Source organism: Erythranthe guttata, chromosome 8, assembly GCF_056151865.1.
Source record: "Erythranthe guttata isolate IM_541 chromosome 8, IM_541, whole genome shotgun sequence".
NCBI classification, from domain to species: Eukaryota; Viridiplantae; Streptophyta; class Magnoliopsida; order Lamiales; family Phrymaceae; genus Erythranthe; species Erythranthe guttata.
In genome coordinates, this window is record NC_142540.1 from 24,956,465 (window position 1) to 24,981,588 (window position 25,124).

A 25,124-nucleotide genomic window follows, 5' to 3' on the forward strand; every position below is an offset into this window, starting at 1 on the left:
TATGTCATAACTCATATGTTTGTTATATTAAAGATTGTGATAAATATATATTTATGTTTATATTTATATTTATATGCATATTCACAATTTGGATGAAATAAATAGAGAAAGATGGGAAAGTAACAAAATTAGTAGAGAGATGATGGTATAAAACTTAAAAGCTAAAAATGGCAGAAGCTGTGCCTTTGAGGCAAGCATTCTTGAAGTTCCAACTTGGTGCCGGCGCAGGAATATCCCTTTCGGAATCTTGCGATTCCTTTGCTCTTCACCTCAACCTCCACCGCAAAGACTGCACAAACGGGTCTGTGGTCGGATAATCTCGACTCTCCTCGTATGTACGACAGCTGTTCGATTCCGTTGCCTCGCCATAGTATTCTGTCGCACCTGTAGTAATATATTGAAATTATAATCCATCCATTGCTAAATTGTATATGTAATATGGGTTGATTCGAGTTCATCGACACATTGACATGATCAATCGACACGTCAACCACAAGTCAAAAATACACACACAAAGTACGAATACGTGTATTCTTATGTGTGAATGAATGATAATGACGTATTCAGTGTATTTCGTCAGATGTAAGTATGATAATTAACCGATTTATTTTGAAGTTGAATAGTAAAATTTACCAGGCGGGGGTCCTCCTTTTTCTCTTGGACTTGGTAGTTTCTCCGGCGTACGAATCGGAATTATGAGAGTATTTATACGTCGGAGCAAATAATATCTTGCCTTCACTCCACCCGCCAAACACTCTTCCCGCTTTTTTCTCCTTATTCAGCTATCGAACATCATCGTACACACATTAGTATACAAAAATCAAAATCTTTAATCCCTCTTAAGCAAATTATCCTTACATTACTCAAGTACTCAACCTTTAATCAATCATATCCCCTTTATTTGCAAACATATTATTAACTAGAAAATACGATTTTTTTTTACAGCCACCTCTTAATGTAATGTCAAATTACAAAAATAATCCCTCTTGTTTGAATAATTACAATCACCCCCTTCAACTATGTATTGTCTTCCACATCCACCCTTAGAGTGAAAGAATATTTTTGTAATTTGACCTTACCTTAGGGGTGGCCGTAATTTGCCCAGAGTCAACAATCGCAACCTTAAATCAAAGGTGCTGAAAACTTGCACGTTTCAAGAAAATGAGTTGCCTAATTATGAACTTACATGATTAAGATTTGGTCGTGTTATTACTAATTAGGTTTATTTTGACTTTTTAACAGACAATAATATTATTAAAAAAAAAAAAAAGTCAACAAAAAGATTTGACTCCACCAACCTGATCTTTCTCCAAGAGTGAGTCCCAATTATTATCCTCCAACAGAATCCTTGCTTCTTCATACCTCAATCCCACTCGATAATTCAAATCCCCTAGCCATATCACACGGCTGCAATTTTTTTTTTTTTTTTAATATTTTACACATTATAAAGTTAATTACCATATATTCATGAAGAAAATACAAAAGTTGTATTTTTTTTTATTTTTTATTTCATTTTCTATTTGGAATTAAAAAAATATTATTTGATTTAACATACTCGTGATCGATGATTCTGTCGGGTATTCGTCGACCCGAATTCTTGCAAATCCTCGGAAACTGAGTTCCCTTTAGGATCTCAGCTACGTCCGAGTTTCTTCTTAGCTCATCTCCTTCTTTCTGCCCGGAGGCCAAGTGGCTACACACGAAGCAAAAGCTCGTTTGGTGTAACGTCATGCTTATCGATATACAACCCTGCAAATATATAATTATTGAAATATTACATCTTAGACGCGGAACTCAGACTGAGAACTTGACACTGCATGAATAGATGCACTCGACAACACATTCCTTAGTCAAAGCTGTATATTTTCAGTCTAAGTTATTTATTTTTAGTCTAAACTGCTCGAAGGACTTCAAGCAAATTCAAAATATCTACTAGGACTTTAAGTTGTAGAAAATAATTTTTGAGGGACTTTAAGCTAATAATCCATAAATAGTTAATAGTAGTACCTTATTGCCAAGACATCCCATGATTCCTCTTCCCATGCAAGAAATCCTCAAATGTCCGATATCTTTCACGACTTCTCTACGAGCCCATATCGAGAGGAATATCCCGACCATTTGCTTGCTAGCAACGAGTTGGTAATTCATCGATCTCGTCGTGGGCAAAGAAATCTCGGCCATTGAAACGAAGCTGTCGTTATCTATGCTCTGACGGGAATAATCCAACGGCGGCGACGAACGAGCGTCGTCTCGAATCTCCTTTCTTGAACAACTGCACGCCTTCAGAAGTTCACTGTCCATTCTCAGATTCTTGCTAAGTGCTTTCAAAGATGGCTTGTGAAATATGTTGTTGTGGTTGTTATTGTTATTTAACTTTGAGTCCTTCGAGTTTCTTGAATTTACGCTTGAGTCCTTTGAGTTTCTTGAGTTTACGCTCGAGTCCGACGAGGAGCAAACGTAATCGTGGTAGGGTTTGTTGAGTGCATGGCTTATGAGTGCTAGCCATTTTGATGCTGGCTCATTGTCTTCAATCACTAATACATTTCCAGCACTTAATGGAACAATTTCTTGAAACCTGATATTTAATCGATCACATAAAAAAATATATAAAAAACGAGAAAAAAAAAAAAACAATTTTATTGTGTTTTTATTGCAAGAATTCTAACACAAAAAAAAAAAGGTAATAACGATTAGTACCCGAGTACGTATAAGTCCGCGGAGCCCTCTACTTGCAAGAAATCCTCGAGTTTGAGTCCGTGGTTAGGTGCGTTCCCTCCTACATTCCACGTAGCAACGAAAACCCTACAATTGTTTTTAATTTTTCAAGAAATTATAAAATCACTTTCTTTTAAACAATAAAAGATAAATATATATATATATATATATATATAAAACAAAACTCCGAAAACGCAATTATTTCTAACTCGTACCGAATGTCTTGAACTAACGTAGTAGCAGATGCCATTGATTGATCGAAACTCGAGAGGTTTAGGCTTTCAATCCCCAAGCTGCTGCTACTATGCCTTTCTGAGAGACAAGAACAAATTAATACTATGGCTTCTTTTTCATTTTATTTTTTATAATGTTTTATAATATATGTATTTTTTTTTTTTTTTTTTTTTTTAATATCAACATACAATGAATGCCTTGTACAACTATCCTAGCTATACATGCATATTAGTCTTCTGTTAGGTAAGCTACCAGAAATAAACACACAATCAAAGAATACGAGTTTTTCGACTATTTTTACACGTGGCATGATCCCGTTTCGTACTTTGGAGATGATGCTGAAAACTCGAAAAAAAAAACTCGAGAAAACGATCGAAGATAATTGATATAATCTTATAAAGATTGGATTTTTATTTTATATATATATTTTAAATATCAAATGAATGATTAATTCTTACCTGAGAAACCTCTTCTAATGGAGGTTGATGCCTCCATAAAACTTTTTCCTCTTGATGTAATACTTTTATCCAATTCTGTCACAAAATTAATTAAATTAAAAAAACATTAAATATATTAATTATAAAAAATAAAAAAATAAAATTAAAAACACAAACCATTTTCGTTTTCATTTTCATCTGATTGAAGAATATCCTCCTCTGAGCTTTCTCTGCTGTTTTTCTTGGAACCAAATATCTTTGGAATAATACACTTTTTACCCCCATTCAACAAATAAACATTCATGCAACACCAAAAAATAAATAAATAAATAATTAATAAAAATAATGGGGTTCTTTTTTTTTTTTTTTTTTTTTTAATATATATAGAAAAACAATACCTTCTTTTTCTTTTCAGATTTGACAGAATTGTCAGCGGTGTTTGTGGGGCTGCCGGATCTGCTGCCGGTGGCCTTAGTCATAATAACATCGGCGGCGTCTTTAGGCCTCGCCGGCGGTGACATTCATTCATAACATACATGCCATTAAAATAATAATAATAATATATATTTAATTATTTTGAAGACCCTCATAAATGCAGTATTTTCATCTTTGATTTCCAATGGGGAAAAACTTTCAAGATTATGAAAATGGAACTTTGAATTTCTGTGTTCTTTGACTTTTTGTTTTCTTTTTTTGTTGAAAATTTTATTTTCTGCTAATTAGTATTTTTCTTATGCTTTAATTAATTTTTGGAATTTTTTTTTTTTTTTTTTGATATTTTGGTTTGGATTCTGTTATATGCGATCAGCTATTGGCGCCATCTCTTTCGGGATAGGAAGATGTAAATGGTTAATACACAGTTCAATATTAGCTGGCAATTGGTAATTTTTGGGCATTTATTTATTTAATTTATTATTTTTTTAAATTATTTTCCAATTTTAATATCATAATTTTGGGAATTTTGAAAGATTAAACTGGAAGGTAAGGAATAATTTCCACTAAATTTTAACTATATATATTTTGTTTTAATTTTTTTCTTTATAGTAAGTGTGCTGGAATGATTGTATTGATTCTTTAATTTCTGGTCAAGAAATGTTTATAGAATAAAACTAAATCTGACAGAAAATATTTTGAACAATTTATTTCTGATTTTAAAAAAATTAACCGAATATTTTTATAATTAGATTATACTTTACCATTTTATTTTTAATTAGATGATACTAAGTTCTCGAATACAAACTGCAACAAAACTAGGGGTGAAAACTGGAATGAAAATTTCGAGTTCCACCGATTCCGATCCATAAAATTTCAATTTTGGAACAATATTTTTCAATTCGAATTCCGAAATTCTGACTTCCGATTCTTCCGAAATTATTAGGATCGGAATTGGAATATATATGAGATTTCGACTTCTGATCCAATTAAATTTCCGAAAAATATTTCCAAAATTTCAAAAAAAAAAAAAATTCCGAATATTACAATCAAAATACCAATATTATTATGTATTGTCTATTTAAGTTGAGCAAAAATTGGAAGATTATGAATTCAGCCTATCCTGATCCGACATTTTTCGATTTTGGAACAAGTTTTTTATTTCCAATTTCCGAAATTCCGATTTTTCCAAATTTTTTTATAAACGAAATTGGAAATAGTTTTTCACTTCCAAAAAAAATCGTTTTTTTTCCCAAATGACTAATTCCGATCCGATCCGATCCGTCCGATTTACACCCATAAACAAAACCAAACAGAATTTCTATTTTTCCTCTAAAATAATAAAAAATAAATCGGACTTATATAACAATAAACGTACAACACACGCGCCAAATAAAAATCCTTTGTAATAGCATTCAGCAAAATATACCTCAGAATACATAATCTCTTACAAGAAGCATCTTCTTAATCTCCATCATTGGTTTGGTTTGTTTAGTCTAATTGTTGCCTGTACAAAGCCAAGCTCTGCAAAATAAGAAGATTCAAGTAATAATTTCAAGAAGCACTTTTATAATTAAATCTGCTTTTATAACTGATTTTAATCGACCGTAAGAAGTGAATAATACCTCAGTATAAGCATAAGCACCAGCCTCGGAAGAACCAATCGGACTTCCTCGCCTGAAAAAGTTTCCTTCTCTATGAATGTACAGCATAGGCACACCGGTCGACAGCTCTAAATTGATGACCTGTCATATCAGTAAATAAATAAATCAATAAATCCGTCATAAAATGATTCTTCAAAAAAAAAAAAAAAGATTGTTACCTGTCGAGAAGTCAACTTATCGAGATACATAATTATGGACCTCAAAGAATTCGCGTGAGCTACAACCATCACATGCTTTCCACTACAAAGCAATGGCTCGATCTGTAATTAACACTGTCTCGTATCATATGTTGTTATTACACGCTATAAATAAATAAATAAAACGACATTTTGAATTTTTTTATTTATTTATTATTTTTCTTACGTGTTCTTTGAAAAAGGTGACAGCTCTGCCTAAGCACATTTCTAAGCTCTCCCCGTTTGGGGGGCGAACGTGATAGCTTCTACGCCAGTTATGAACTTGCTCCTTACCGTATTTTTCAGCAGTTTCTTGTTTATTAAAACCTTGTAGCTCCCCATACCTATCGACAGAAAAAAAAAAAAAAAATAAAAAAAATATAACAGAAAACGAAAAAAACGAAAAATGATTTTTTTTTTACATTCTTTCATTTAGTTGCCATGCTTCGATGACGGGAATAGTTTGCTTTGTGGTGTCCTCGCTGTAAATCTGACTCCATATTTTTGCTTGTTCCGTCTCGTGATGCATAATCACCGGATCCTGAAAACGTCGAGTAAGTAAAGGTCTCGTTTGGTTCCAAATATAAGATTAGTCAAGATAAGATTATGCAATCTTACGAGAACTCAATTTTATAATTGGAATACGGAGAGCACCAAACAATCCCCCAACAAGCCAACATAATTTCGGGTCTGCTCGAAAAGTTAATCGTTGGATTAATCGTGGTTTATCTTACCAACCAAACGAAGCCTAAATAAAGGTTCTGTAAGGGGGCGGTATTAACACCAAACTACTCGAAAAATAACAAATATTCTATATAAAATACTATATAGCTCACATACAGTTGGGGGGTCACCGCCCCCCATATCGAAAACCAAAAGAGGCCTAAAGGTTCTGTAGGGGGGCGATAATAACACCATACTACTCGGAAAACAAATCTCTATATAAAATACTGTATAGTTCGCATACAGTTGAGGGGTCACGGCCCCCCATATATAAAACTAATCGGAAATTTTTTTTACCTTCATGCAGTGGTGTTGTGTAAGAGCAAGCATTGTTGTCATTTGAGCACGGATCAAAGCGGATGTATAGATAATGTCCAAAGGTAGGTTTCGAATTCTCTTACCGGCTTCAATTGCTTCGTCGACTCCTTTACTAGTCAACGGCACATCCACGCAACCCGTGAATAGATTCTTCTCGTTCCACATTGATTCTCCGTGCCTCATCAATATCAAAACAGATTCCTCTGCCACACAGAAAATAATAATAAATAAAATAGAATTTCCAACGGATCACGTGTTATTACAACATATGCCGAAACTTCGATTGTGGAGGACTCACTTTCAGCTGCTTGAAAATCGTTGGGGAGAATCTGGGAAGAGGAAGAAACTGGATTCAGACATGATGAACTGAATCTTTTGTTGTTGCCTGTAAGAACAAACGAAAGTGGTCCAATTGGGGATTTTTGAAATCTCTTACGAGAATGGGAACCGCCGCCATTTATGAATGCCCAATTGGAGCTGAAAGCTCGAGGAATAACAGTATACATTCTTCGATCAATACCAGCAGATTTTGATTTTCAACTGAGCCCAAAACAAAAAAAATAAATAAAAAATTAGAAAACCCTAGTTGAAGGATCAATGGAAGTATGGAACGATGAACAGTTAAATTGAAATTAGAGAATAGCTGATCATTAAAAAGATTGAATATTATCAATTTAAAAATATTGGAAATGGATTTACCTGAAATGGATTGAAATTGCGATCAAAGTTGCCCGCCGGCCGGAGGTTGGTGGAGAACAGTACGACGTCGTATTGCTATTGGAAGGTTGTGGGAGTTCTTAGATGGGCTTGGGCTTATGAGATGTTTACAAGTTTAATAAAACTTTAAACAAACTAAACCCAAAATTTTGGACTTCAATAATATATTATAGTTTACTTAATTTTTAATTAGTCTCTATTAATTTGTAAATAATAATAAGAAAAAATTACGGCCACCCCCAGGGTACGGCCAAATTACGAGAAAAAAACTCCCTCTTGTTTGGGTAAGTACAGACACCTACCTCATTTTAAATATTTTTACATAAAATTTATGTAATTCAATTATTTACCGAACCAAATCGTATATTTAGTTCGGTTAACGATATGAAATGTTTGGCGTATCGAAATTTCGGTTCGATTTTACCGAATTAACATCCCTAAATTTATTTGGAGGTGTCTTTTCGTAGTATAATACATAATTGAAGAGTGGTTGTAATTACCCAAACATGAGGGAAGTTTTGTAATTTAACTATAACTTAAGGGGTGGTCGTAATTTGCCCTAATAATAACTGTTTGATTTCAAAAGTTAGGTTGTTAGATAAGAAAATAACTACTATCACAAGTTTATTTTGTCATGAAACAAAAAATGTTGGCCAAGTGGTTCCGCAAGGGATGATCTAGCGGTTAAAGCAAGTGAACTGGTGTTAATTGACTCAGGTTCGAATCCCATACTAAAGGTCTCTAGGTCGAGTTTGTCACACATGGTTAGCCTGATGTGGTTTTTACGTCTCTCATATGATTTGCAAGCTATAATACGAGAGTATAATCTTATTAAATGCACCTATATAGTTCGTTGCGGGTTCTTTCACTACTAAAAAAAAAGTTGGGCAAGTAAACCCGCATTGAGGGCTTTTGTTCCCATTTGTGCTTGATAGACACAAATCAGATCTAAATTTACATTTTCCTATATATTATGTGATTGTTATTTCATTACTATGAATTAATTAATGTCTATTTAAAATTTGTACAAAAATAAACATTTACAACAATATTTTTCATTAATATTTATAGCCAATTTTCAATCAATAAAATTCCCATTTTACATTTCAAATTTAAAGTTCCATATTTGAATATAAAGTTTATAATGTAACTAATTCATTTGAGAACCATATGTTTAAAAACTATGCTTTTTAAAGATGCAAATCTAATGATAAAAACAAAACTTTAATTTTCAATTTTTCCAAGAACAAGCTAAAACATCACCTCTTCTCTTTCACCAACGTCAATGGATATCTAAGACAAAGCACGGAAGTTATATACTACACCGAGTTCGTTATTTAATCGAATATTTGTGAACTGTAGATGAAGTTAAATAATCACACTACACATGGGCGTGTATTTGATTACGTGCAGATCTACGGTCAACACCCGATATTACTAACCGGGTGTAGCATAGAATTTCCCGACGACGACGACAAAAAGACAAACAACAAGATCATCATCCATAAACCATACATGAACTAAAACTATATCAAGTACTAATACAAAGGATAAAAAACATAGGGAGATCCTATGATTATGAAAAGCAACAAAAAAAACTAATTATTAATTAATTATCTCAATGATTAATCTGAGTTGATCAGTTGTCAATAATCTGATACTTGTGAAGGATCTGGGCACAGTTGGACAATGGAATATTCTTGAGGAATCCCATGTTATTAGCATAACGAACATTGTCGGTCATGCCGTTGTTGCGGGTGAGAATAACACGGGCCCGATCACGGCCCGCGTTAGGCACACTGCATTCATCGTCGGAGCTTTTCACCAACACGGCATCGCAAAAGTCTTCGCCGCGATCGCTCTGCACAACGGCGCTGTAACACCCGCTCTCGTCCGTCACCGCCTCCTGTGTGTAGGTGAGTTTAGCACTGTCCCTATCCCTGCACTCTATTCTCACCTTCGCACCTGCAATGCACACCCCACAAATTATACTTATTATAGATCTAGAGAGAGAGAGAAAATCTAGAGAGAGAGAGAGGATATCTACGGCCTTACCGGGCATGTACTTGGTGACGTCGGTCTCGAAGCCACAGCGGCAGCTGTCACAGTAGACGCAACCCTTGACCAGAAACGGGTCGCCCGCGAAATGGGCGGTAACGATTGCGGGTACAACGCACACAGCGAAAAGTACTACTACCAAATTAATCTTATCCATTTCTCTTCTTTGAAATTCAATTGCGAAAAAATGGGGGAGTGATGAAAGGAAGAAGAAGGGGGGGGGTGATGTAATTGGGCGTCGGTGGTAGGGTTTATGTATACGGTGTTGTGGGGTTCGCGCACATGGGATGATACCACCATTATCGTACAAATTGGATTTTTTATTTTTTTTTTTCTAGAGAGAGAGAGAAAGAGAAACGGGTTTGGCGGGAATCTTGTGTCGGTGGGTTTTACTGCGGTAGTTGGAGTGTATGGAGATCTGTTATGTAAGGGTGATGATATACGCAGGCCAAATTAAACATTCAGGCACTTTTTTACCATGAGTTTTTATTTTTTTACCATAACTATTTACCTTTTGTACTATTCATATGCACAAAATCGGACTTTTTTTATTCATGTGCTCGTGTGAATTTACGCGAGCACTTGGCAAGTGCTCGTGTGAATTTACGCGAGCACTTGGCAAGTGCTCGTGTAAATTCACGTGAGCACATTAACAATTTTTTTTTTTTTTTTAACCCACTCGTGTGATTTCACACGAACAGAGAAGATATGCTCGTGTGAAATCACACGAGCAGAACGTCTCTGTTCGTGTGAAATCACACGAGCAATTAAAAAAAAATTTAACAAGGCCTGCTCGCGTGAATTTACGCGAGCACTTGCCAAGTGCTCGCGTAAATTCACACGAGCAGGCCAAAGTCCGATTTTTTTCGTTTTTTTTTTCGGATTCGTAATCTACATAACAAGAGGATCGTAAAAACGTAAAAATTACCTCCGATCTGTTGACGATTTGCACGGGCTTTGCGAAAGAAAATCGAAAGGGTAGAGAGAGTTTTTGAGTTTTTTACCTTTTGTTTTTTGAGAAATGGTAAAAAATGTGCCTGAATGTTTAATTTGTGCCTGCACAAATCATTTCAGGTTCTGTAATTGATGACTGGAATTTTCGAATTACAAAATATATGAACTATTCGAAATTAGTTTTTTTTTTTCTTTTCAATTCGATTTCTAGGTTTTGATTTTTCGATTTTTTGGATTTTGATTTTGAAGGAAAGCGGAATTGCATATATAATTATCGGAAATTTCTATTTCTGATACGATTTCATTAGGAATACATTATTTCATTTTTTTTTACAAAAAAAATTATATTTTATTATTTTATAATTACATAATATGATGTTATGATGATATATATATTATACAAAACATAGAATTACCCAAGAGCCAATTAACTAAAACCAAAGTAGACATGTTGATGCTTTTTTTTTTTTTTTTATTTTTTTTTTATTTTTTTTATTTTTGTATTTTGTTGGTAATTCTTACAATTGTGTGAGATATTAAATAAAATAGAATGCCAGAAAATTCCTAAAAACTACCTAAAGATCGGATCATTTTCGAATTTGGACGGCAAAAATTATAACATATTGCAATTTCTAAGAATTCCAAAATTCTGCCTATTTTGAATTCTGATTATTCTTAAACGTAAATTGAAACACATTTTTAACTTTCAAAACAATTCGAAAATTTCTAAAAAACAATCATTTTCGATCCGTTCTGACCATGACCCTTACCTGTACGACCCTTGTCCCTACCCATATCAAACATTTTTTTCCCAATAATATTACTAATTTCATGTAGATTAATATTTAGCTATTTTATGGACTAAAGCGAGTTATAAATTTGGCCCATTTTCGTTACGTGAATAGTCAAGAATAGGTGTGTAAATGAGTCGAGCTCGCCAGATTTTTTAAGCTCAAGCTCATCGAGCTTTCATATGATGAGCTCAAACACGAGCTCGAGCTCGGCTCATGAGCTCATGAGCTTATAAACAACTAAAAATGAGCTCAAGCTCGAGCTTATGAGTCCGCTCAGCTTACACCCCTAGTCAACACATTGGGAAATAGTTGATATAGAAAATTAGTTGTATCTTAATTATATTCCATTTATATAATAATTAAACAATAACGTAATAGCACAAATTTTATATTCAACTTTTAAATATTAAAAAAAAAAAGTAAATAATTGTTCAAATAATACATCCTGTACAGTGTGAGTGAGACTGAGAGAACACGTGCGAAACCTAACTTAAAGGATGATCAAGGTTTAGAGTACCCAGATCAGATCCATGGGCAGCAAATCTGGGTTGACCCGTTTCATTGATAATTAATGCTCCATTAATGAAATATATTAATAATAATCACGATTAACGAGCAAAGGTCATTAACCAGTGATTAATGTCTTTGTCTTGTGCTTTAATTTTTCAAGAACACCACATGCAATGCACGTGATATGATTTATATCTGGGCCTTAGGGCATCTCGTTTTCATCTGATTTAGGTGTTTTTAGTCTCACACCCAAAATTTATATATCACCATTACACCTAAAATTATAGAGATTTGGTTTTAGCCTCCCACCGTGGTCAACTCCATATCACTAAATACTCAAATCCTATTTTTCCACCAAATTTTTTGGTGAAGGAATTTTCATCTCCCACCGGTCCACCGTTTTCCTATTTTTTCCACCAAATCCTATTTTCCCTACCAAATATAGAGGTGAAACTAGGATTTGGCGTAATTAATACCAGTTTTCTAAATAGCGGTTATGGCGGTCGATATATCGGCCGCCATATCGGTATCGGTTATAATAAACCTTTACGATTTTGTTGAGGCGGTTTAGAATATCGGTTTTTTTATGGCGAAGCGGTTTGCGGCGGTTTTTGGCGGGTCAAACCGATATATCGGTCAACAAATCAGTTTGTTTGTTTTTTTTTTAAATTTAAATTAAAATGAAGATAGGTTTTGTTTTTTATTTTTTTTCATTCTTTCAACTTCCAAAACAAAACCAAGTACTACCCCGTAACGTACCCGGCAAGAAAGAAGAACTTAGCGATAAACCCAAAACATGAGTTTATGCTTTGTTATGTTTATATTAATTGTTGATGCGAAAAACTTGCGTAATATTTGTATTTCGTAAGAATCTTTTATTATATTATGATCTAATTATTTTTATTTTTTTGTTATTTATTGAATAATTAGAATTATATAATAACATATGAATGATAGGATAAAATTATGTTTAAATATTCTTGTATATATATTTTGAGTATTTACAAATAATATTTAGAAATATATTATATTAAATTTAAAAACCGATTTATTTTCGATTTATCTCCGATAAATCACCGCCGCGCCGATTTATCGTGTGGTGGTACCTAACCGCCACGAACCCGATAACCGCCTTTTAGAACCTTGATTAACACCATTTTATTAAGTACCATATAAAATCACTATTTTAACTAATTGCACCCGATTACCAACTTATTATCATATTTATCATAAATACATTAGTATTAATTATTAAATTAGTTTTTAAATATAAATACATTTGTTATTATTAACAAAACATTAATTATAAAAATATAAATATGCTTACTTTTAATTAATTTGTATATTTTGTTGGTATCAATGTTTATTAGTTCATTTTTTTACTTAACTAATACGCTAATTGCTATTAATAAAATATAATAAGCAACAATAGAATGATTAACGAGACACACTTATTGATGAGATACATGACGAGACATTTAAATTGAAATACATAGCTCATAAAATAACAAACAACATAACATTATAAACAATAACACAAATTATATAAATTCAAATCATCATGAACTGCTTATTTAAATTCTCACGTCGTACTTAATGGTCTTTGTTGTCACAATATATTGTTGTTGTTTGGAGATTTCGAGACACAAACATCTTTTAAAATAATTTGAGTTCATGTTATTTCATGTTTAGATAGTCTTTCAAAATTGAAAACATAATTTTGAAATTATATAGTTAAGAAAATTTATTACTTAGCATTGGATCTATACTTAATATTTAGGAAATAAAATATTATAAAATTACGATTAACATTTTCGGGACATATATGGTGAAATGTCATGGGAGACCAAACCAAATCACATTTCATATATGTGGTGAAATGGTGAAATATTATTATTTTAATATTTGGTCTAAATTCTGGTGAAACCCATTGGAGACCAAAAACACCATTTTTCCACAAAAAATGGTGGAAGAGTAAAATGGTATCCTACCGGTGGAAGATGAACCCATTTTTTCACCACCATAAATAGGATTTGGTGAAAAAATGGTGAGACCGGTCGAAGATGCTCTTATTTTGTTGGATTACCTTATGATCTTGGCCCAATGTATGAGTCTATTTGCATTATGTTTAAAATATTGAAAACATTTTTTGTTTGTATGAAACTATTTATCACGAAATTTTCGGGATTATAAGTGGAAATCGTATGGATCGGGTTAAAATAAACACTTTTGAAAGAAACTTTTTTTCTTTTGTGCATGCACCAAAACAGTGCTTTACCCATTGATGATGCTAAAAATAGATCACCTTAAATAGTTGAGATCGAGGGAGCTGGGAGAGCAAAGTGGATCACTGCTCGCGTGCTAGATGGTCCTGAGATACATGCGAACAAATAACACGTGAACTAGGCCGGGGGTTGATCCGGCGGAAACCCCTCCGACGCTAAGGTCAGACGTGCGGATTGTGGAAATAGTTCAGAGAATACAAATTATCGTATTACTCAAATAAATAGGGCGCACCTTTAATAAATGAATTATCTCGTTATTTATACCTTGTCAATTGGTTGGGTCGAAACAATTTATCGGGCCCAACCTTATTTGAGTTTGATTGAGCCTCTGTAGAAATAACTATTAAGTTGGGCCTGTGGTCCAGTAAATGTGGGCTATTGAGCTGGGCCAATAGGCATATCACCCATATATGTTCAGTCAACTGCTGCGCATCACCGCATTTCGAGGAGAATCAGCTAGCTTTGGATTCGGGTGGCATATATTTCGGGAAGGTAATCGGGTAGCTCACGAAGTAGCGTCACTGTCTAAGAAAGGTCCGTGTAATTTAGATGTTCTTCCCGTCAAGATTCAGTCAATCCTCTACTCGGAAATGAGCTAATGAAATAATTTTTGATCCTAAAAAGACAAAATAAGTAAATACTTTGCAATATGAGGTGGGATATCATTTTAAATAAATCAAATGTACAATAACATATTAAAGTTCAATCACTTCACAACCATAATTTTGCATCAACTTTTTACTGCCAATTGAAAAAGCACATCATTACAATAAATTCAAAATTAATTGTTCATAACTAGGTAAAATAAAGTTACAACAATATTATTACAGCAAAATTAAATTAAATAAAAAAAAATAATAATAAAAAAATTAATGTTTAGCAGATGACTTCATCCTTGGAATACATTTCCCTTTCACTCTTTCTACTTCACCTGCTGCTTCTCTTAGACCAATTACATTGCTCCTGATCACCCCATAATTATTAAAATTCAAAATATGTACTAATTATATTTTTATAATTATCAACAATGCCATAATAAATAAATAAATTAAAATAACAAGGATTAAATAAATAATTAATAATTAATGAACTCACCTTTCTTCATTGTGGGAAGATGATTTCTTCAATAATCCAGGCTGAACCTCAGTTCTTTCCATACTCATGGACTCCACTATGCTCCCACTAAAATACTCTTTTTCTTCCGCTTGCAATTTCCCGAACCGCCTCGGATTCTCGAAAACCCGATCGATCATAATCTCGTCATCCTCCACCACCACCACCACCTTCTCCGTGACTATGCCGCCACCACCGCTCTTCCTATCAACAGTGCGAGGCGGTGGTGGCGGCTTGATCACAACCGGTGGCGGCACAGTCTTCCTGAACGAAGCTGAGCCGCCACACGCAATGAGGCTGAGCAGCATTGAATTGATGCTCAGCGCAGGCTCATTGCCTACTTGATCACCATCTTCATATCTCTTAGAAGCGCTATAATTATTATTAGTATTAGTATTAGTATTATTATTAGTAATTATGATGTCATTATTCGCCTTGTCGGAAACAGTGGAAGAAGTGGTCGACGGAGGGGAAGAAAACGAGGATAATAACAAATCAGAGGCGCCATTTTTATGTGGTTCTACTAATTGTTCTTTAAATTCTTCTTCTTCCTCCTCCTCATCTTCTTCTTCGATATGATAATTATCACACTTATTATTATTCGACATTTCTTCGGGCTCGTGTTGTTGTCGTCTTGAAGGCAAAGACTTGCGTTTGGGCTGAACAACGTTGCCCAATTGAAGGTCGTCATGGTGCAATTTGTCTGCTGAAATATAGTAATATAATTCCATCGAATTTCATAAACAAAATTAGAATCAAGAATTAATGACCTAACAAATTACTTACTAAGAACAAAATTAAGATTAAAAGCAATTAAGTGATTGATTAAGTAAGTAATTACCCAGCTGAATGAGTTCAGATCCTTTGAGCACAAATTCATGAGCACCTTGTGATGGATGAATAACATCGTTTACTGCTAAATCATTCCACACATATCCATTCTTGTAGCTCCTAATTTATTAATTAAACACTATACATTTAATTAAACACAAACACACACACAAAACACTCACACACATATGTATGTATATATATGTATATATATATATATACATGCAGGTGGCGTGCGTACCTTTTGCAAGACCAGGAGTAGAGTGAAGGCATCCCTTTACCCCTGAGTACTGTGAGGCGATCCATAACATCTATATACATAGAAGCAAAATTAATGTGTAAAATTGTTCATGCATGTGTGTGTGTAGTGTATGTGTGTGTGTGAGAGAGAGAGAGAGAGAGAGAGAGAGAGAGATTATTAATTACCTTTGAGGCGAAGTTGTTGATGAGAGAGATGGGTGACTTCCATGTAATGAGGATGCTCAAGGTGGCCATTTCTAGAGAGATAGTACACTATCTCAACTTTCTTGAACGCCGGCGCCCTCATCGTCGTCGCCGCCGCCGCCGTATTTCTTGGCCGAACAATTTCACAATTATTATTACTTTTACCTCTCTCTGATTGGCCAATTATCTTATCTCTGCAAACCCTCCTCCCCCCTTGAAAACCAACCTCCCCCATAATTACTATATAATTTAAATTCTTCTTCAAAATCTTGAAAACTCAGAAACACACACACACACACACACATGAGCGAAACAGAAAGATAACAAGTGCGAGAGAGTAAATTAAAAAAAAAAAAGGGTCCTCGATTACCGAGCGCGTGTACAGAAAATTCTATCAAAGGTCAAGCAAGGTGACTGTGTGTGTGTGCTAAATATTATTACAGTGTTTGCATTGGATATATAGATAGATAGAATAGGGTTGGTCTGACTTTTAAATTAAAAGCTGATATATATGCGGGGAAGAAAGCACAAATAAAATATTTAATTAAGACACAGTCTTTTTAGCTACGGTGGGCAGCTACGTACGTACATTATATATATATATATATATATATATATATATATATATATATATGCAGAATCTATATATAGTACGTAGGTACGTAGAAGAAAAAGTGATGGGATCTGATTCTGCAATATGAGAGAGAGTACAAACATTTAATGCAGAGGATTTATCTGTGTCAACTCTTCGTTTATTTTTCAGAGTACAAGCTATGAACAGCTACCTATTAATCCCTGTCACAATTGATGTATGTATAGATAGATAGGCCTTTAACCTAACATTAAAATTTTTGTTGTGGTGTTGCAGAATGCAGATATGATGAGTTATCAACTACTTACTTTGCCCCCACTTCTTTTAATAAACATGCACGTGACTTCATATCTCATTTCACAATTTTTTTTTTATATTAATTATTATGGTAAATTACTGTCACCCCAGATACTAAGTTATATTAGGTAAATACTCCATATGTTAGGATAATTACAACCAGTGACGAGTTCAGGAATTTCGTAAGGGTGGACTTAAATTTTCGGGGGTTTGGGGGCAGCGCCCCCAAATTTTTTTTAGGGTTTTTAAAAAAATAGGAAAACAAGAAACAAAAAACGGAAAATAAAAATACAAATTTTAGAGTTTTTTTTTTGCATTAATTTGGATTTTTTGTGGGCTAATTAATAAAATTTGGGACTTTTTTTGCATTAATTTGGATTTTAATGCTAATTAATAAAAAAAAAATGGGGCTTCTTTTGCATTAATTGAAGTTTTGGGTGGGCTAAATAAATATATAATATTGTATAAGGGGGAAATTGTAAATGGAGGGTGGGCTTGAGTCTACCCTTGCCTAAGGGTGGACTCGCCCCTGATTACACGTCCACAATTGCGGTGTCAAATTTAATGGAATCTTCTAGATTATGTAGAATATTCTTCAATTTGTAAATTAATGGAATCTTCTAGATTATGTATTTCTTGGCTTGTAAATATCAGATTGTGGTGCATCAGAAATTGTATTTTTGCACAAAATGAATACAAATTACAACATTCCACAGAGTCTAGAAGGTTCTGTTGAATTTGACATCATAAGGGTGGAGTTGGACGTGTAAGAAGACTCATAATTAAGGAATGGTTGTAATTACCCTAACATGAGGGATTTTTTTTCTTCGTAATTTAACCTTACCTCAGGGGTGACTGTAATTTACATCAGTTAAATTACAAGAACGAAGTTACGAAACTCAAATTCCCTTTTAATGGTATTCATGAAAATTAACCAACAAAATGTATATTTTAATTAAAAGTTGAAAAATAAAATAACTACAATATATTATATATGTTAAAATATGAAATTTTATGGTCTTAATTTCATTATATTTTAGGTAGGTAAGCTACTAAAGAAGATAGAATGGTAACACAATAAATCAAATAACTTATGTAGTATTGAAAAAATTGAATTGCATTGACTTTTATAGTATATAATCCGGGATCGATAAAATAGGCTACAACTTTAGAAAAAATTATGGATGTAGTAAATATTTGTGGGCAATAATTAATTAAAATAATTCATTGAGTCCAGAAATTTGCACTGTTGCAAAATATTGAAAAGGACAAAAGAGCAATTTAATAGGCAGCTAGGGACTGAGAACTGCACCAACTCAATATGGCAGGGACCCCTACCAAACCCTACTATACCTTGCATGTGCAATGTGACATTTATTTTGCTATTTCTTTTTCTTTCTTTTTTTTTTTTTTTTTGAAATTAGGATGTTTTTAGGTGGTATCTGTCTAGCACGAAAACTTTATCAGGTTGACGTTTTCGCGTTTTGAAAACGTTTCCTGTAGGAAACTCGATGACACCTGTCGGGATACCTTATGGGTCATTTTGCAATTTCTAAAAAAATAGAAATATGTTGAATATCGAATTTTTAAATATTTTTTATGTTTCCAAATCATTTACATGAGTTACTGCCGATTGATAGTTGATAATAACATTTATTTTGAATATATTTGTAGAAGAATATATAAAAAGAATCTATATATAAATAAGGGTAGATTAAAACCATCCTGGGTATGGTCAAATTACGAAAAAATCTCGTATGTTTGGATAATTACATTTACTCTTCAACTATGAATCTTCTTACATATCCACCCTTATGGTGTCAAATTCAACATAATCATCTAGATTCTTTGGGATGTCCTCTAGTTTGTACTCGTTTTGTGCAAAAAAACAGTTTCTGGTTCATCATAATCTAATATATACAAGTCAAAAAACACATCTTATGATCATCTTGCTTCAAAATGTGGAGCTCGAATGGGATAAAACAGGTACAACATTGAGAATATTTCATATAATCTAGAAGATTCCACTAAATTTGAGACTGCAAGGGTGGACGTGTAAGAAGATTTATCGTTGAGGGGTGGTTGTAATTACCCAAATAAGAACGGGATTTTTGTAATTTTACCATACCTCAGGGGGTTGGTTGTAATTTACCCTATAAAAAACTTATTTATGTTTATATAGAATATATATTAATATACCCCTATACTTTTAATATTTGCACGTTTACCCTAAGTTGTTGTATCCCCATTTTTGGAACATGTTGTTTCCCGGTATCAGTTCCCCGTATCGTCATTTCCATTTCCGTGCTACATAGGGTGGTATTTATTAAAAAGAAAAGGAAAGGGGGTACTCGTGATATATGTAAAGATGTAGGGGCTCGAGACACAATTAAAAAAACATTATAAATTGAGCCCATGATATGATTAATATTATGTGCGCTTCCTCAGTTATGTATATATTTAGTTATATACTTATATTAGCTACCGAATTCGAACTTTAGAATTAAAAATTATGGGCCTATATTGGACTTGATATATTTAATTATTTTTCCTATGATTTTTTCAATTTTGTTTTTTTTTTTTATCAAAAAAATAATTAGCTAATAAATAATTAATCAAAACAAAATATTTTAGTTGCTTTTGATATTGTATTCATATAACCCATACACTTTTATTAGTTATCTTAATACAAAATTTTCATAAATAAACTTCACAAAAGTTAACCAACAATATTTTTTTCCATATATTTCCAATAAAACTTGTCGTCGCTACAAGAAACTAAAAATGGCGGGGAAAAAAGAAAGAAAAAAAACCGAAACGAAAATTCCGACCACAAATATTACATCGCCAAACACTTATCCATATCACATAATACTAGAAATTCTTCGCACCAATTTTTTTTTTTTTTTAATAATAATTATAATTAAAAAAAAAAAAAAAAAAAGCAAGGAAATTAAAACAGGTCAGATTTTATATTGCCTTCACTTGTACTCCAAAATCATGTTGTTTTCTGGTGCTAATCCAACACAAGCCCTCATTATATTCTCCAGCATTGCCCTCTGCTTCGAAAGCGCGTTCACCACCGGCGTGCCAGGTGGCACCTGTTCATTGGCAAACAAAACCAGACGACACTCAAATAAATGAAATCACAAGAATACCCTTCACACACTATGTAATGCCATGCCCTGGCAGCCCCATTTTCGTCATAAATAATAACCCATCACCGATAACGACTCCTGTGTACCATAACTTTTGTTTACTCATGGACCACATTAAATAAAAAATTAAAAAAAAAAATCCTTTTATCAATTTATAATAAATAAATTATATATTAAAAATGAAAAATGTATCTTACCAAAGGGGCTTTGGTTAAATAGCTAAGGATAGTGGCCACAGGATGGAAGGTGTGGAATTTGCCCTGCAAAAAAATAAAAATAAATCAAAAAATAATAAATAAATGAATCCAAGAAATATGGAACTCAATTATTGTCAGAACAAAGACAAAAGAAAAATCTCAAGCTAAGAGTTAGGACCATAGTTCATTTTTATTTAATTATTTATATTTGTGTAAAAAAAGACAGACCTCTCCTTCAGCTTTGAGCTGAATGCGAGTGCTGAGCTCGGCGAGAAGGACCAAATCGAGAATAATCGGAGCTGCGAGAAGTGAATCTTCGCACGTATTGTGCAACACTATAGTGCTCTTCCCTCCCATAAATATCTCCGACGTGTACTCGTCCATCGCCCGTTTGCTATCTCCCACATACGGCACATACTACACAACCATCATAATAATAATTAATATTAATTCATCGCAATTTTTTTTTAAATAATAAAATAATCTCGTAACGAAATATATATATACCTTGATAACAACAACATGATCGGGGTGCTCCCCGGGTTCGAAGAGGATGCCATTGCTAGCAACCATGTCGTCCACAACGTTGCTCTTCGAAATCTCCTTTGATCGGAAAGTTTGTGGGGCCGATAAATTCATCCCGTCGTTGTTTCCTAAATGGTTGTAGCTCACAATTGATGTTGGCTAAAACAAAAAATTAAATTAAAATTAGCCCATCAATTAAATTAAATTAATTTAGCTATTTTTCTTTTTTTTATTTTTATTTTTTATAAAAATTAATTATATACCTTAATACCAGCTCCAACAAGAAAATCAACAAGCACAGATTTCATCTTAGTTTGACCACTCTTGAAGTCATCTCCACCAATCAAACAGTTCCTCTGGATAGCCATTTCAATCAGCCCTACAAAAACAAAACTCAATTAAATTTAATTAATTTTTAATTAATTCTTTTTTATGATAAAATTAACTTGTGTTATGAATTGATGTACCTGGTACAAAAGTGTTTTGAGGGCTGCCATTGATAAAAGGGATGTTCTCGAGAACACAAGCGATTGCGAACAGAGTCGAAGGTGAAATCTCGGCCTCGTTTTTATCGACGGACGCCATGAGATTTTCCATGGTGTCGTTCAGACCAACGACAACGTTGCTGTATCTCTCTGTGTTGGCGGTCCACAGTACCACTATTCTATCCACCTTGTTCTTCTCCTTAAACTCCCTAATAATCATCGAAAACACACACAAAAATCGTCAAAATCACTACAAAAATCAATAAAAATCAACAAAATTTCTTAAATTGAATAAAAATTAAGAATATATTAAACACACACAAATTGTCAAAATCACTACAAAAATCAAGAAAATCAATAAAATTCAATAAAAAACAGGGAAAATCAGGAAAAATCAAGATAATTACTTAAATTGAATAAAAATTAAGAATATATTAAACACACACAAAAATTGTCAAAATCACTACAAAAATCAATAAAAAAATCAAGAAAAAATTAAGAAAAAACAGGGGAAAATCAGTAGAATTTCTAAAATTGAATAAAAATTAAGAATAAATTAAAATATATACCTGATGTCTTTGATGAGTTGTTGGACTTGTTCCTTCTTGGTGCCTTTGATGACGTTGTTGGCTCGTGAGCCCTGATTGGCTGCGATGAAATCGGCATCGTAGATTCCGGGGAGCGGGACCATGTGCTCCATGTACGGTCGGAGCTGCTTCTGCAGATCGATGTCCAACACCTTGGCACGGCCCATTGCATCGGCCAGGTTCATGTCACTGATATCCCATCCCCCGAAAACGACGTCGTCCGGGTTAACCTAATTATTTCCATAATCCAAATTCAACATTAAATTACATCAATTTTAAATGGGATGATAATTGTATGTATATATGTATGTATGTATGTACCATTGGGAGCAAGCTTTTGAATGGAGCGTAGATCTCTTCTCCATTGAAGGATCCAACTCTAATGGAGGAAGCTTGAGTTAGTGAGCCAAAGTAATTTGCCTGTTGCACTTTGTCCTTTGTTGCCCATGAAATTCCCCTGCAATTTTTCCATTACAATTTTCTCATTTTTTTCGGCAATCTCGAAAAATAACGAATCTCTCTATATATAAATAGAATTATAGACCACCTCAAAAAATAACAAATCTCTATATATTTAAAAGTAACAAATCTTTATATATAGTAGAAAACCCTTTTGGCTACGCCACTGTAACCAATCTCGAAAATTAACAAATCTCTATATATTTATAGGGAACAAATCTTTATATATTAAATGGGAAACCCTTTTGGCCGTACGCTGGCTACGCCACTGATTCATACACGAAAAGGGACATAATATAATAAAAAAATGGGTCTTTTTTCTTAGTAATTCTTGAAAAAAATAAAAATTAATTCATCATAAACCCTAATTGAGAAATTGAAATGAAACAAAAAAAAACACAAATTATATAGAAATTGGACTAAAAAAAAAAAAAATGTGGGATCAAGAACTCACTCGCGATTAGCGATGACGCCAGCAGTAAGGGTGGAACCATTGTTACCTCCCCACCCAACAAGCATAACCCTACACAATAAGAAGAAGAAGAAACCCATTAAAATTAATTCAAAATTTACAAAATCAAAATCAAGAAAATTAATAAAAAAAAAAAATACCCCAATTTAGGAACATGGGTGTCAGTTTTGAACTCATATTTGACGGTCTTGGGCTTGACAATCCACTGGTAAGTGCCATTTCTGGTCTCATGAACAAGCTCTGTGGTTTCATAGTTATACACTGACTGAATATCGTCCTCCGTGTACTTCACGTTCGGGCTCTCCACCTTAAAGCTCTCGATAAACATTTTTTTCTTTTTTGTGTGTGTGTGTGTGTTTTCTCAGAGCAAGCAAGATTTGTCTAGAGAGAGAAAGTATAGAGAGAGAGAGAGAGAGATGCAACCAACACCAAGATTTTGGGAGTGAGAGACAAGTGTGTAGTGTGGTTTAATTCTTCGGCGGTGTGTGTGTGCTGTGTGTGTGAGATTTATGAGTTGGGGCACCGAGAGGCATGGATATATAGGCGGGGGATAGGTGTACACGTGGCGTTGCACCGCCCGACTTGGCCCCACTTCTTTGAATTAATACATGGCTCATCGTACTAATTCATGCTTGGCCATGCAAAATTCAATTGCCCCCTTTTTTTTTTTTTTTTTTTTTTTTCCTACCTTGATATTTTTTTGATATTGTATGGTTTATTTAATATTTTGTCAATTACATTAAAAATGATAATATTTAGATTATATTTCATCGGCTATGGATTTAATGCAAGGAAAAACATTATGTATGTGTAAAAAGTCTTGTAGATGCTATTGTTGCTTGAATTAATTGTAATTTGAACAACAAATACATACATAATATTGTACGATTTTACAATTCGATTCGATTTGAACCCTTTTTCGATTCAAATCGCTGAATAAATGGTGTATTCCCAAAAAATTGCATGATTTAGAATTCAATTTGTACGATTTTCAGAAAAAATATATTTTTTCAGAATAAAATTAAAAATTAAGCTAAAATTTAAAAACCATTGCGCTAAAAGTATGCTAAAATTCCCATGATATATTTTATTTTATATTCATTCTACCTAATTAATAATATTAATAATAAATATTTAGATTGATGGATATCACTGGTAATAAATCATGCTTTTTTATACTTAACTTTTTACTTTCATATGTTGCAGATTTTCTATGCAATATATATAATTTTGTCATATCGTATTTCTTTTGATCTTTTATCCCTTTTCTACTAATAAAATGATAAACTCAAAAGAAATTCATTATGAGAAAATAGAAACAAAAAGCAAATAAACCAAAAATGAGGTGACAACTGGCTAATAAAACAGAAGCATTGGTGTGAAAATGAGATGACAACTGGCAATTATGGGCTTTACACGTGGCAAATACTTTGTGATGATGATTTGTGAACTTCTTATTGGGCCACGTGTCCTATGCTCCTTCGTGTGAATATGCTAGAAGGTGAATGAAACTGAAAGAACTTGTGAGAAGATGAGCAACCGTTTGAAAATGTTTTATTTTTTTAATAATTATTTTTAATTATGAAATATTTGAAAAATTAAATAAAATTGATCTCACATTAATTGGTTGGCTCCTTCTTTTTCTGAGTTTAGCTTTAAACTTAATTTATTTATCATAGTATCAAGGCGTTAGATTCGCCGAACACAATGGTTGGATTTGACCCCAATAATTTTATTTATTTATTCATTGAACTAACCTTTTTTAACTAGGGTTGAGACCATGTTGAGTTGAGTCGATTACAGATCTAAAAATCGACTCATCCGACAAACCAATTTTGACCACAGTTCTTAAACTGGACAATTATCCTTTGATGTTAATTGCTATAAGATGGGGAAACCCTTAAAATTGTAGATTAGTAATGTTTATGGGGGTATTTATGGAAAAAG

At 33.3% G+C, this 25,124-nt stretch overlaps 5 protein-coding genes across 5 annotated transcripts; all 5 read right to left on the minus strand.

The window, feature by feature from the left end:
- Nucleotides 1-18: 18 nt before the first annotated feature.
- BST1 (DNAse I-like superfamily protein) lies at nt 19-4,149 on the minus strand. Its single transcript, XM_088822522.1, has 10 exons — nt 3,785-4,149; nt 3,564-3,657; nt 3,408-3,482; nt 2,931-3,027; nt 2,698-2,802; nt 2,008-2,575; nt 1,556-1,749; nt 1,299-1,407; nt 634-782; nt 19-384 (listed from the first exon to the last, which is right to left on the minus strand). Exons 1-10 carry the CDS (start codon nt 3,905-3,907, stop codon nt 162-164), a joined length of 1,737 nt encoding a protein of 578 aa, XP_088678648.1. The 5' UTR covers nt 3,908-4,149; the 3' UTR covers nt 19-161.
- A 993-nt stretch (nt 4,150-5,142) lies between these two features.
- Nucleotides 5,143-7,584, minus strand: LOC105965334 (2,3-bisphosphoglycerate-dependent phosphoglycerate mutase 1). Its single transcript, XM_012989880.2, has 8 exons — nt 7,399-7,584; nt 6,998-7,239; nt 6,679-6,902; nt 6,081-6,199; nt 5,846-6,002; nt 5,641-5,742; nt 5,444-5,563; nt 5,143-5,342 (listed from the first exon to the last, which is right to left on the minus strand). Exons 2-8 carry the CDS (start codon nt 7,203-7,205, stop codon nt 5,310-5,312), a joined length of 963 nt encoding a protein of 320 aa, XP_012845334.2. The 5' UTR covers nt 7,206-7,239; nt 7,399-7,584; the 3' UTR covers nt 5,143-5,309.
- A 1,317-nt stretch (nt 7,585-8,901) lies between these two features.
- Nucleotides 8,902-9,872, minus strand: LOC105965348 (major pollen allergen Lol p 11). The gene is made up of 2 exons (XM_012989893.2): nt 9,472-9,872; nt 8,902-9,381 (listed from the first exon to the last, which is right to left on the minus strand). The coding sequence occupies exons 1-2, from the start codon at nt 9,629-9,631 to the stop codon at nt 9,056-9,058; spliced, it is 486 nt and encodes a 161-aa protein (XP_012845347.2). The 5' UTR covers nt 9,632-9,872; the 3' UTR covers nt 8,902-9,055.
- A 5,014-nt stretch (nt 9,873-14,886) lies between these two features.
- On the minus strand, nt 14,887-16,678 carry LOC105965037 (protein SOSEKI 2). The gene is made up of 5 exons (XM_012989548.2): nt 16,388-16,678; nt 16,203-16,272; nt 15,972-16,081; nt 15,113-15,836; nt 14,887-14,980 (listed from the first exon to the last, which is right to left on the minus strand). Exons 1-5 carry the CDS (start codon nt 16,638-16,640, stop codon nt 14,887-14,889), a joined length of 1,251 nt encoding a protein of 416 aa, XP_012845002.2. The 5' UTR covers nt 16,641-16,678.
- A 3,335-nt stretch (nt 16,679-20,013) lies between these two features.
- Nucleotides 20,014-23,733, minus strand: LOC105965190 (inositol-3-phosphate synthase). Its single transcript, XM_012989716.2, has 10 exons — nt 23,318-23,733; nt 23,160-23,228; nt 22,568-22,703; nt 22,229-22,476; nt 21,642-21,868; nt 21,438-21,553; nt 21,157-21,333; nt 20,878-21,066; nt 20,650-20,712; nt 20,014-20,395 (listed from the first exon to the last, which is right to left on the minus strand). The coding sequence occupies exons 1-10, from the start codon at nt 23,503-23,505 to the stop codon at nt 20,276-20,278; spliced, it is 1,533 nt and encodes a 510-aa protein (XP_012845170.2). The 5' UTR covers nt 23,506-23,733; the 3' UTR covers nt 20,014-20,275.
- Between the last annotated feature and the right edge of the window lie 1,391 nt (nt 23,734-25,124).